Source organism: Leuresthes tenuis, unplaced genomic scaffold (genome assembly GCF_036924035.1).
Source record: "Leuresthes tenuis unplaced genomic scaffold, fLeuTen1.0.hap1 SCAF_6, whole genome shotgun sequence".
In the NCBI taxonomy this organism is placed as follows: domain Eukaryota; kingdom Metazoa; phylum Chordata; class Actinopteri; order Atheriniformes; family Atherinopsidae; genus Leuresthes; species Leuresthes tenuis.
The window spans coordinates 5,506,558-5,520,254 of record NW_027325360.1 but is presented as its reverse complement, the minus strand read 5'-3'; the positions used below and the strand labels follow the sequence as shown (position 1 = coordinate 5,520,254).

Here is a 13,697-nt window from a genome sequence, read left to right as displayed (position 1 = left end):
TGGGGTCGCGACTCTGGATTTTTCCGAATGACAGCCGGTTGCTAAAATGATAGGTTTGATGGACAGGTCTCTCCTTGATCCTTCACAGCTGCCTAAAAGGAGAAGGGGAGTCTCCAGAGAATCAGTTTGTGGTTCCCTGCTGATTATCTCAAATCTCAAAAGTTGTTTGGTGGGTTTGTTGAGGCAGGAGACCTGTTACATTACATTAATTTAGCAGATGCTAAATCTCCAAGTGAGAAACACATTTGGAGATAATGTGGGGTTCGGTATGTTGCCCAAGTAAACATGAACATATGAAGATGGGGAAGTTGGGGATCCAACCAGCAACTTTGTGCTCCTGAGCTACAGCTACCCCATTTGAGTCACAATTTCAAGTCACTTTGCAAGAAAGAGCTTTTGTCTTAAAATGTTTAAGGGCCTCAGAGTGAAAAAAGGCTTTACAGTTAATTTAATCACACATAAATACTTGTGACATTCTTGTTTTCTTTGCTAAAATCTATACATAGTGACTTTATTATTCTTACTGCTTTGATAAATTATGTTTCCTTTTTGAAGAACAATAAAATTCTTTAATGTTTACTAGTCCTCTAATATTAGATAGAAAATGACATAATGACTAACCTGTCAGATAGAACTTCAGCTGCTTTCCATTTGCTTTATAATCAAACCAGTATTAGTAAAGTTCTATTCATTACAATTGTGACACAACTTATCAATTAATTTGTCTGTTTGTTGATGTTCTCTCTGTTTTGTTTTGTTGATTTCCTGTCAGCACAAACCAAAGATGTTACCTTCAGGAAAGCCCTGATCGAAAAGCAGTGATTTTTTCCCCCAAAATATGTGTAAATGAATTTCAAATAATCACACAATTATTTAAATGTATGTTGAATGTCCAAGAGCAACCAATGTCTCAGATTGTCCAACGTGTTTCTGATGCTTATTGATCAAATGCTAGGCCCACCTCTAATAGCTCCTCTTAGTGTGGCAGGGCAACGATATTTACACTGAGCCTCAACCAGATTTTTCTGATTTGTCACCTGAACTTAGAAAGTAAGCATTTCTAATCCGTAAAGACTTTGCCCCAAAACAATTTCTGAATAGTTATTTACCAGATACCAACTGCTGAAGGCTAATAACAGATTTGTAATATAAAAAGCATCTTTTTCTCAGCTTAAAAGACAATAGAACAACATGGATAACAATAGCATTGTTTGTGCCTTACCTGGGACAGATAGTTATGGAGTTCAGCTTTCACAACATAGTGTACGCACCATGTAGACAAAGATAACATAGAACATCACAGAGCATCATCAAATAGATTGGAAAGACCAAAAAATTCTGTAGTTTCAACAAAGAAATGTTCATTAGTTGTACCCGACAGCCCTTTTAGGTTTTCTACACACTTAATAGATTTCTGGAATGATTTGAATGTCATGAATGATGATTGTCTATTTTCTTGGTATGTAATTTATAAATCCAACTTCTGCGAGCCTATCCAAACCTGTACTTGGGCCAGTATTTGACTTGTGTGCGTCTCGGTACTGTTCCTGCTTGGACTTGAGACTTTGCTGGTGAAGATTTCACGGGGGGTGGTGGTGGGGGTTTCCTCCTCTCTTTGCTCTTTTCTGTGATGGTGAAGCCTCTTTCAGTCTTGTCATGCAAGCTGAGTCTGGGTAAGAAGTGTGTGGAGACGTGTTGGGATTTGACCCGCGGGCTGGAGCCCATCTTAGCTTTCCCCCTCTTATTGAGAGCCACGAACCACTCGCGACCAGTCCTGTGGTTCCTGTGGATTACAGAGGCATATGTGTTGTAGCTGTTCTCCTGAAAACGTTCCCTGAACTTGCAGTCATCTGAGAACAATTCCTACAAAAAGAGGGGAAATGGAAGGTATTAGCAGGCGTTCACTCTCAACTATTGCTGGTGGCTTTACTTTAGATGAAAGTTTGACTTCCATTGATTCTGTTAGATTTCTTCCTGTTACAAGGACGTTTTCCTCTCCACTGTTAGTTTGTGAATGCTAAGGACTGGGTACTGAATCAAAGAGAAGATTCAATGCGATCTCTTGGTTTCCTTAGGAGGGCAACTTTTAATAAAATTACATTTTATGAATTGAACTAAATCAGATTTTAATGAATTTGAAATTAGATTGAACTGGGCTGTATCTTTAAAGTGCCTTTCAATAACTTTTTTTCTGAACTGGCTTTATATAAAAATAAATCTGAACTGAGTTGATTGTGGTTAAATGACCAAATATTTCCAATACACAGTGTGATATGCTCAATATGTCCATACGCTCAAAAGAAGAATGTATTTCAAAATGTAATTTTTTGCTATGAGAAGCATTTGGCATGTTTGATGAATATACAGTTCTCTAACTTATGCTAGACAATGCCAGGACAAAGTTTTGAATTGGATCATCTGAATTTTTCTCAAACAGTGAAGGATTTTATGCAAACTTCTTTTGCATAGTATGAATAGTTTCAAATATGCACCGGTATTCAAAGCTTTATGATAAATGCATTAAAATTATTTCATGCTTTGAATTGAACACTCATATTGGAGTGATTTTCTATTTACAAGAGACACTGGTAACAGAATTTGTACTTTGTGAGAATACGGTCCAATTAATTTCATCACCCATTTTACCAACATTTCAATTTGTGTAAAGTACTGCTGGTAACTGGCACAGTGTTAAGTTAGCCCCTGAAAGACATGGACACAGTGATGTTGCATGTATGTCAAACATATATTTATGGAAGCTTTTGGCTTGACCACAGTGATGGCTGCTGCCAGGAGGATACGCCATGCAGCACAACATCAGCAGGAAGACAATGTGTTAAGGGAGAGATTCTCCATTTGTGTTATTAGATTTGAAATGCCAGAAGATGTTAACAGCATATTTTGTTTGTGAAGTCACACTTTTCACAAGTTTCTGTAAAGCTCTATCATCCATTTTAGTCACACTACTGAAAATCTACACAACACTTAGACTGCTTGGGCGGAAAACAAAAGATCCTTTGAGTCAAAGTCTTATCAATACACAGAAATGAAATTGCATCAAATATAGCAAAATTACACTTGTTTCTGTAAAAAACAAATTTTCCCACCTGTTGTCCAGTATTAGATAAAACTGTTATCAGACAAGGTGTGGTGGTTAGCACTGTTGCCTCACAGGAAAAGGGTTCCTGGTTCAAATGCCAGCTGGGGTCTTTCTATGTGGAGTTTGCATGTTCTCCTTGTGCATCCGTGGTTCTCTCTGAGTACTCCAGCTACCTCCCGCAATCCAAAAACATCCATGTAAGGTAAACTGATTATTCTAATTAGACCCTAGGAGTGAGTGTGAGCGTACGTGTCTGTTTGTCTCCCTGTGGCCCTGAGATGGACTGGTGACCTGCCCAGGGTGTACCCTGCCTCTGCGGATGGGCTTCAGCCCCCCCCATGACCCTGAATTGGATTAAGTGGGTATAGAAAATGGATTAATGAAGGTTAAATCAAATCTTCTGAACTTGGATAAATTGTGTTTTTAACGAAACAATAATCAGGTTGGAACAATATGAAAACATTAAGTAAAAGGTTACTGTATTAGATTCTGCGACATCCATAAAGAAGCCAGAAATTTCTCAGATATTCCCATTTTGTGCCTAAAAATATCTTGGGTGGGAAACTTTGACATGCACCCAGGGATGCCTGCTTTCTTGTTGTAGTATGACATCCTTGTGTAACCTCCTGCCATTCTGAAATAAAACAAACTGTTCTGCTTTGAGTGCAGCATAGCAGAAAATGATGCCATTACAGCGTTTGATAAACATGCCAGTCACAGGAGAGTCCACTGTGGCCCACCGTGGAATAGTTCAAACCTCTAAGTTATTCAAAGTGGCCCACTGTTCCTTTCGGCTGTTGTTTTTAAAGATGATTAGAAAATTGCTCAGCACTCTGGAGTCATTGCTACGGATGGATTGAAATGATTTAACCGAACGCTACAGCTGAGCAACATACCAGCTCTTGTACCAGTCAGGGAATTAGACATTTAGAAACAAAGCCAGTGTCGCATGTATGAATGTGCTCACACACATGTGCACAAATACACACACAACCACACATACAAGAAAGAAGCCTTGGCCCCTGCTGTGCTTCGTAGGATTTAATAGCTGCAGCCAGATTCCAGGGATTGTATTGTTGAAATCAGAATGCTTGCACAGCTGTTTAACCTGGATTTTGCCCTGTTGGGCTATGTTAAAGGCACCTCTCCCATGATCCTGGAACATAATTGATAATGTTTTATCTATTCTATGTATTAGCTATCGGAGACAGATAAAAAACTGACGTTGATTTTACAAAAACCTAGGACTTAAATGTTGTTTTATCCTGACTTTTCTGTAACACATACAAGCTTCAGAAGTTGGGTTTGGGAGGCACAGCATAAATGAAAAATCATTTGGGAACCCAGCTATAATAAATTTACAACCCAAAAATATTAGTGGTAAAAAGTCTGCAATAATGCTGCTCTTTTGTCCATTAACATTAAGAACTGGCCTTAAAAGGAGCTGGTTAAATGGTGTTTTAAAGACTTCATGATCTTACATTTGACCTCAGATAAACAGAATCATTAATCAAGACATATGTTAAAGAAAAAATGATCTTACAAATCCTTAATGGTCCATCATTACTGCCTGTAGCACCAACACTTCGTCATTCATGTATTTCTGGTATCTCTCTCCCTCCTTGCCGACTACTTGCTCTACAAATGTAGGCGACCCTTTCACCTCAAAAGATTATGTTTGCAATAGCTTGCTGAGTGGGTCATGCAGAGCAATGTGCATCTGTCTCCTCGCTCATTATTCAACATATGAACTGCCACTGTGAAAACATCTAAATAGAAAAAATGACAGATGATGCAACAAGATTACTTTCAGGATGTCACCTGACACCCCACTGTGAGACCTGAGCCTGCATGAGGCCCCCGCCATCTACATCCACAACCAAATCATCAAGGCAGTTAAATAGTGCAGCTGCAGCCACAAATTGGAGTTTTAGTTATGCAAATATTTCTCACAGGCAGAGCTGCTGTGGCGGTAAAAGCTTCAGCTGCGAGAGAGAACAAAGTGTCAAATCAAGTCGACAAAGACACAGCTATGATCAAAATATCAACATAGAAGCTGCTACACCCTCCTGGGAAGTAGGGAAAATAGGTGTAAAATGTATTAAAAAAAAACATTTTCAAAAAGTTTTATTTTTTTATTTTTTTATTTTCATTCTAGCAATAATAAAAAGAAAAGAACATTTTTTTAACAAATGGCTGTGGCACTTCTTTATGGTAAAAGTATGGAGGTATACCAAATGACACAAGAAGTGGACTGAAAATCAGTGGCAACAGGTCTTATGGAGGGATGAATCCTCCCCAGAGCCCGGACCTCAACATTATTGAGCAGTGTGGGATCATCTGACAGAGAACGGAACAAAAGGCAGCCGACATCCAAAAAAGAGCTTTGGGATGTCCTTCAAGAAGCCTGGAGAACTATTCCTGAAGACTACTTGAAGAAATGACAGAAAGCTCCTCTCCGAGGGTTCAGGCTGTGTTGGAGAATAAAGGAGCTCAGACCAGATATTGACTTTCTGCGTGGCCAGAGTTTTTTCTAATCACATTTTAAAGGCACACACCTTATCAAACAATAAGAACATCACAAGTCCACAAGTCACAAATTTACATAAAGGCTAATATGCCAATGGTTCCACATGCTAGATGAGAACCTCACTGTGCTTAATTCAGGTTTAGTCAGTGTTGAATCTGTGTTGTTTGCAAAGTCCGATAGCCTGCACATACGTCTGTACATAACATTGCACACTACAGCATAACAAGTGGTACACCAACAATGACTAGCTTGCGCTGCCCCATCACAGCACCTTGAGCAGCAGCCTCATTCCATGATTATAGGCAATAGTAATATACATATTACACTGCTCTCCTGCCTTAAATGGGCAGCATACATGTAAGTAAAATATGTTTTAAAAAGTGTAGTCTTCACTGTCACAGAGCACATATTAAACTTACATATCGCCATATTAGCTTGTGCTTATCTCATACAACACTGTCTGTAAACGTCCCTATCATTAGTCAGGTCATCAGTTTCCACCTCATCACACACTGTAAGGATCACATCCGATCGAGAGAAGTCAAAAATGACAGTATGTGATCTTTCCTACTCCTTACAAAAATACAATGATATATTATTACTCTTCACTGCATTACAATTAATGTTGAAGTCTGGGCCTTTTGTGAACAAACCTCAAATAACTGTTGAAAGTCTGCACAAAATAGAAAAAATAAGAAATAAATCACCAAATTGTCTGCATACGTCAAGTGGTTGAAGATGCTATTACCAACCATACAACCTGTTCCACAGTTATTTAGAAGCTTTAATAAATCATCCATTTAGACATTAAAGAGAAAAGGAGCCAAAAGGCTTCACAGTCTAACTCCACTGCAAAGGTTGAATGGGGCAGACACAGTTACTCCATTTGGTGATTTGGTGAACCTGATCAATCTATATCTATGTGCTGAAATTAATTTAATTAGTGTTTCATTAGAGGTGAAATTAAGATAATGACAATTAGGAACATGTAGAAAATTACTCTTTGCCATTATTCGTATGCATACTGTTTATAGTTCATGTATAGAAATAAAAAACACTTAAACGTTGAATATAATTGCAAGGAGACATTAACTAAAGGAACTCAGAATCATGGGAATCTCAACTCAATGACAAAGTAATCTAAAGAAGACAAACTGCCCCTCAGCTGTGGAGCCCCCCAGCTGACATGGCTTTGAGTAAAGGAGCTCCAGCAGTGTCGATCTGTAACTGAATCTGCTCTGTGATAACAGGGATAAATGATGAGTTTTGCTAACAGAATCTCTTACTGGGGAGCTGATCTTTGCTTGGATCTATGCTGCCCCTTATTGCTGGAAACTAAGCAGCTTTGCTGTGTGACCTGGTGATTCATGCAGACAAAACAACAACCAGCCAACAGATAACATGATCAACCTTCCATGTGAAATGGATGTGGAAAACTGGGCTTTGACTTTACACATTTTCATGGTAGACGGGGGCAGATGAGACAAAACTGAGGCCATCTTAGACTATAGGTCAAGGAATCCCCGCTGAGCCAGATGATGACATGACGAACCTCCAGCAGGATGACAATGATCCAATTTTACATTGATGGCAAAACCCTGCAGTTTCATTTTGTCAGATTGTTGTCCTTTTAAAACAGCGGTACAGATATGAGTTACATTTAAATCTCATTTAGGATGCGCTTTGACTTTCATTGATTTTCATTCACGCTCACATAAGCCGGGATGATAACCGAGCATGTATGTGTTGATGAACTGCAGTGAGTCCCATTGGTACATTTCTCACAAGCTGAGGCTGAGAATTCACTTTGAGAGCAAACGCCACAAGACTCCCAACTGATATGGTTTCATGAAACAATACGACATAAATCGCTGCTGCTCAGCACCAACACTTTCAGCATCTCACACACTGTCCGACTTTCTGACTGCTGCTTCTCCGCTGATTTTTTTTTTTCATATATCGATTCTCACTTTGTGACTCACTCTTCTGTATATTATCAGACGTCCCAGGCAGGAGTTAATCTCCTCCTCCCATTAAAACATGCTAACAGGGAGCGACTTCTTTCTGTATGCCTGCCAGGGCTCCCACAGATGACTTGTTGGTGTGTCTGTCCACTGCAGGCCGGCCAGCCTGCTTACGACAGTGAAGCCAAGCTGCTGTGTGTAGATTTGAGCTTTTTGTGCATTCGGGGGGGATTTGAAAGCCTTTCAGAACTGTGGCTAAAGATTACAGCAAAGTGCTGTGACATGCTATTGTCAGATTTTTCTGACTCTACAACACAGCAAAGATGCAAAGCAGGGCAAACTAATACAACTAATATAGCTACACAAGGAAAAACGTTTTAATGGAGGAAAATACAGTTTCATTATATAGATAGATGCACAGTTGCAGAAAAGATAGGACTCATAGTAGCATAAAAGAAGCTAAAGTTAAACATTTGCTTGGCTAAACAAAAAACTATAGAATGGAAGTATTGTTAACTTGAAATATGTTGCTATGATTAAGTCTAACAACTTTTACCAAGTGATTTTCAGCAGCAGAAGGCAACTGTTGTCAACAAATCTGAACATTAGCTGCTCAGCACCAAAGGGAAAGTGAATTTTGCCACCACATAATGAAGCTTTTAGCATCGAGAGAGATTTGCAAGACAAAGAGTAATATCGAAATTACAAGAATGAGTATGGTAAGATTAAGTGGTTGCTCTGTATGAAACAGACAACCATTTGATAAAACATTTGCAAATACAACTTTGTGAGAAGCTACTACGTCTAAGCATATGTCTAAGGATTTTTTGTGGGGAGCAGCAAACCTTTCGCATCAACTTAGCTGTAGGAATATCAGGATCCAGGATCCTTTTTACAAATCCAAACCAGTTGCAATTAGACAAAAGCATTCCAAATAACACTTGTTTGAGTGGCATTCACAAGTGAAGGAATTCTGAAAGGATCTCTTAAAAAGGTGCAAAAAAGGAATGCCCATTACCCTGAATGTGCATCAAGACTTCTACAAAACAGGCAAAAACTACCACAAGGAAGCATATGCATTCGTTTTGCACATAAGCTTTTTTTATTCTTTTTATTCTTACTGTTTTCATTAAGCTTGCCCTATTCACATCATCTAAATGTGCATCAGAAACAGCAACACAAACCCAGCTATAGTAACCCTGTGCAGTGAGTGGTATTGTAACTATTAGAGAGAATTTTGGATCCTGTGTGAGATACTTACAGTGGCGTGAAGTCGTCCTCTTTTATTCATGGCCAGGAATCTGTTACTGTAAACCCCCTTGATACCGATGACTCCCTGAGAAACAGCGAAGAGCTCCAGGACACCTGGGAGGACAAACAGCACCTTCTGATGACTGATGGACAGGAGAATGCACTTTTTCTGTCTTGCTGCACTTTCAGAATCTAAAAAAGCACCTGACATAGTCTCCTTTACTGTCATAGCTCTGTAATGTGTTCCAGCTGCACCCTTGGCACGTGCACCTCAGTCTCACAACAAAACAGTTTTGTTTGTGCACATGTTAAAAACATTGTAGTGTCACAGTAAAAGCAGAGACATTGTGAGATGGTGACATTTTCTTTGCCTGTTGTTTTGTATAGAGAAGTGTTCAGGTAACATGATGCAAACCTGTAACCATGTATTCAGTGATATCTCAAACTAACTGTGGGTTCCTTTTTTTTATTTAACTTAAAGCAGTGTACTGATTTGGTAATACTGAATAGTATCTTGAGCTATTGTGAGCTTTATGGAAATTTGCAACTTGAAAGCGTCCAAGAACTTTCCTAACAGAATGGCAACACATTGGCAAACCTGGTGTCATTTAACAAAGAACAGATAATGATATGAAGTACACAAGAAAAACTTTGTCCAAATATTGTGTTAGCCTAAACATCTAGCTTGTCTCACCTTTACCTATCATATAAGACAGAAATAAGCCACAGAAATCTCATTGTATGTAACTAAATATTACTCTTGACACGGAGGAACTGTTGTTATGGACGCCTCTGCATCACATTAGACAACTAATGTGTCTAATTTCTGTCAAACTTCTCAGGAAATAACAAAACAAAACACATAGATACAAGCATTCTCCCAGATTAGTATTGTGTATGCAGTCAGTGAACAACTTTGGTTTTTAAACTTATTGAGACTTGCATCTGATGCTGTGTGATAGTAAAAGACTCTTCGTATTACCAATCTAAGACGTCCCGTCTCCTGCTCGTCTGCCGCCCTGTTATGCAGGATTCAGAACCACATGGCTGTCGTGCTGAAATCCATGTAACCTGACAACTCTTCTAAAGGGGACCGTGAAATGAAGGCACAAGTGCACTTCCACAGGGAGCTTTGGCTGTTTCGTCAGCAGATGAACGATAAAGGATCTGATGGTGCAATAAAAACTGTGAGCCTGATTTATGGCTCGACTTTTCTGGCTTAGGTGGCACAGGACTTTACATGCAGGAAAGTGAAAACTTACAACTTTTTTTTAGGTTTTTTATAAACATGTTCATTCAAGATGCTCATAGACTTGCCAGGACACAGCTAAAATAAGCTGTACTCTAAATGCTATTCAGCTTTCCACATACATTTGAGTGCAGTTCTTAGAGTTGAGTAATATGTTTTTGGTTGTTTGATGGTAAAGCAAAGTTCCAGAAAAGGACTAAATGTACTCTTCTATTTTATTTCACTTGCTTAAAGAAAAACATTCAGACTATTTGTTTGTGCATTTGAGAGGAAATATTCCTGTTCAACTAACATTTTTTCTCTTTCTTATTCACTAATCATATCTGAATTTCATAAAGCACCAGGGACTTCTGTTTTTACAGCCTGCATTCCACATAGAAAAATACAGACAGCTACATAAACAGCTATTATTCGTGCCCCTGCCCATGTCCCGATTTATTGTAAACCTGTTTGTTTATTTACCAGGATAAATGCCAGCTGATATTTTTTTCCCTTTTCAATGATCAATATCTGATATTTGCCAAAAAATCCAGTTTTAATGGGGTGGTGCTTCTGAAGTCAGCCATCTACCCTATAGGGTTATCTTTTTATTAGAAAATCCCTCAAATCAACTGAAAAGAGGTTACATTTCCTGTTGTCAACAGTGATATTCCTCAATGACTTATTACTGCTCTGTGTTTCTTCTCCATTTTTTCTTTCTTTTTTTTCTTTTTGAAAACAAACCGTTTGAAGTTATGAATAGAAAGACATTTTTAAATAGGATATTTTTGCTGCATATGGAGTAGTGCTGTTGTGATGTCAGTCATGCTGATTTGCAGTCCAACACAACAACCTGGTGTCTCAATGCTGCACCTGTTACTTCCACAAATAGTATACCTGCCAACATCCCGAGAGACACAAACAAGGCTCGTCAACCAGATGACTGCTCAGATATTTCACAGGGTCAAGCTGCCTAAGTTTAGGAGCTCGGTCCACACACTCTTCCTGTGTGAATCCTTATTGTTTTTACTTTCAGGGATGCCACTCAAATTAGATAAAGCTGGGTACTTAATGCGGATCAATTAGAGCAAATGCAGGAATGTAGAATCAAGAGCGCATTCTCAGCGGGACGCACAGCATTCATCCGAAAGTCAGACGTTCATAATTTAGTAGTTAAGCTGCTCCATGCGCCAAGTGACTTACTCAGCTGATTGGGCTCATGGCTGCCGTTGACTCTGCCGTCTGGATGAATCTGGAGATGGAAGCCGATGCCAACCCTACAGTAAAGCCTGCAAGTCCTGCGTCCAGAGCTGATCCCCTCTTCCACAATTTGGCGCTCCAAAGAGACGTGCTCTGCTCCGGCAACGGCGCAAATCAACTGAGCGAAGGTCAGAAGGTAAACAGGAACATTCATTCTTCCAAAAAGGAGACACTAGCTAAGCATATTCCAGCATTTTTGTGTCGCTCCTGAAGTCTTGAAACTAGAGGGAGTGCGCACACAGGCGTGCAGCGCTCGTGGGCATTACCCCGGCTGCAGTAGCTGGAGCGGTTCTGCTGGAACGGGGATATTTATAACGCCAGTGATCTCACAACTCGATGCATGCCTGAGCTCTAAAGGACGCTCTTTCATCCGGATTTTGTCCCCGAGATGCCACTCCTGCTCAACACTAAACCACAGCAGCGCTACAGATAGCCAACATTTTCCCAGATACCGTCCGCGCCAGGACGCACCAAGTGCGGCATTTTACGCACAGGGAAGAAGCATTTTAATAGGACGCGATCAGTTATTTTGCTTTTATTTTTCAGATGCACGAAATATCTCTTACTTTCGGCGCCTCTTTTATCTTTAAACGCAAAACGCAGCAGGGAAGATACAGTGGTTCAGACAGGTTGAGATCCTCAGGTGGCGCAGCAAGGTTTAAACGCTGGCTCATCGGGAGACTCGGGGTTGCATTTAAACGCTTCAGTGCACCTTATCATCTGAAACGACCACACGGTTGGAAGAAAAGAATTTGCCAAGCTGACTGTTGTATTTAGAACAATGTACAATGGCAGATGAGACTCTATAGTCATCACAGTATGGTTTAAATTGGAAATGAATGACAGAAAATACTGATTTGAAATAATTTGCTCCCATTCCTAAGTAGAAGCGCTTGTTTTTACAGCACGCAAACTAGAACACGCTTTGGTAATTTTACTCAAATGTTATATAATTCAAACTTGTCACTTGTCGGTTAGAACAATGTTTCCAAGTACACAAAAATATACAAATACTTTATTAAAACTCACAGCATGAAAACTGAACAGACATTGACACAATTTATAAAACATTCGATAATTAAGGCAAAACTGAGTCAATCTGATATCTAACTAAGAAAAACAGACTGCAACCACCAGTGAATGCACAGTCCTGACAGTCAAGCATGGAGGTGGGAGTGTGATGATGTGGATCTACATGAGAGAAGGTGTCAGGGTGATAATATTTATAGATGGGACTGTGAATGCCTATGGATAAACCAAAGTACCATCTACAAAGATGGCTTCCAGTCTCATAAAATTTGGATATCCAAGTTTGTCAAAACACACAAGTCTCTAAAAAAAAAAGCAGAGCATCTCTCCAGAAATTTCTGCCAAACTTGTTTCTTCCATATTGTGGAGGATTCATTTATCAAGACACTAATCTCTGCACCGACTTCCATGGTGTAGCTCTAACACCCAACAGTTCAACTTAGAAGTAGTGTAGTTTTTCAAAGAGACACAGATTTGAGTTATATGTAAATTAAGTTATATTCAATTCAGTTCAATTTAGTTTTATTTACATAGCATGAAGTCACAACAAATGTCACCTCAAGGGTCTTCAAAGATACAATCTATAAGCGCTGGTGTGATGAGTCAGTGCTACGCTCGATGCAAGATGGTGAAAGTGGAAAAATGTTAACCAGCTGTGACTTTGCTCTCTTTTTTTATTGCTCTCTTCTGGAACTCCCTTTTATCTCTATATGCCATTGCTTATCAGTTTCTGTCTTGGTGTAGACATGTTTACTTGTAGTTTTACACATCATTTTAAACATCGGTTTTGAACTTCAAAGCATCCAATATTAATGTTTAAAAACTTAATGTATAGTTGCATCATAAACATTAAGCAATTAATTCTATTGTAAATGTGAGAGTGTCATATTATATCTTAGTATCTTTTAAATAAATGAACATCAGGTATGTGACAGCTTGCCAATATGAGCAGATTTTTTTGACAAGTTTATTAATGATCTCTTTATGAAGGCCCCTAGTCACCTTTGACCCTAATGCAGTTGTATTAGTTGTATATTTGGAAGCTATGCCTGTCAAATGCCTGTTCTGTATGCCATTCTCCACATCCTGCTTAATGATGAATTCAATCCTCTCAAAAATAAGTAGTAAGATGGCAGTTGTTTCACGGATTGGTGCTTAACATTATTACGTGAATATACTGTGCAGCATGCAAATGATGAGCTTGTGCCTGATTTTGATGCTAAAAGACACAGACAAAGACATTCTGTTTCTAAAGTAGAAATAAACTTTCTTACTATGATTTTGCTGGGAAAAAAGATCATTAAAGGAGATGTTTGAAGATGCATCGCCACAACA

General features: G+C 39.1%; 1 protein-coding gene across 1 annotated transcript; it reads right to left on the bottom strand.

The window, feature by feature from the left end:
* Positions 1-1,491: 1,491 nt before the first annotated feature.
* On the bottom strand, positions 1,492-11,487 carry fgf5 (fibroblast growth factor 5). Its single transcript, XM_072386919.1, has 3 exons — positions 11,277-11,487; positions 8,856-8,959; positions 1,492-1,863 (listed from the first exon to the last, which is right to left on the bottom strand). The coding sequence occupies exons 1-3, from the start codon at positions 11,485-11,487 to the stop codon at positions 1,492-1,494; spliced, it is 687 nt and encodes a 228-aa protein (XP_072243020.1).
* Between the last annotated feature and the right edge of the window lie 2,210 nt (positions 11,488-13,697).

Coding starts and splice junctions, on each gene's coding strand:
- fgf5 (XM_072386919.1), bottom strand. CDS start 11,487: ATGAATGTTCCTGTTTACCTTCTGACCTTCGCTCAGTTGATTTGCGCC. Junction 8,960..11,276: donor CCATGAGCCCAATCAGCTGA/GTAAGTCACTTG, acceptor TTGTCCTCCCAG/GTGTCCTGGAGCTCTTCGCT. Junction 1,864..8,855: donor GAGGACGACTTCACGCCACT/GTAAGTATCTCA, acceptor CTCTTTTTGTAG/GAATTGTTCTCAGATGACTG.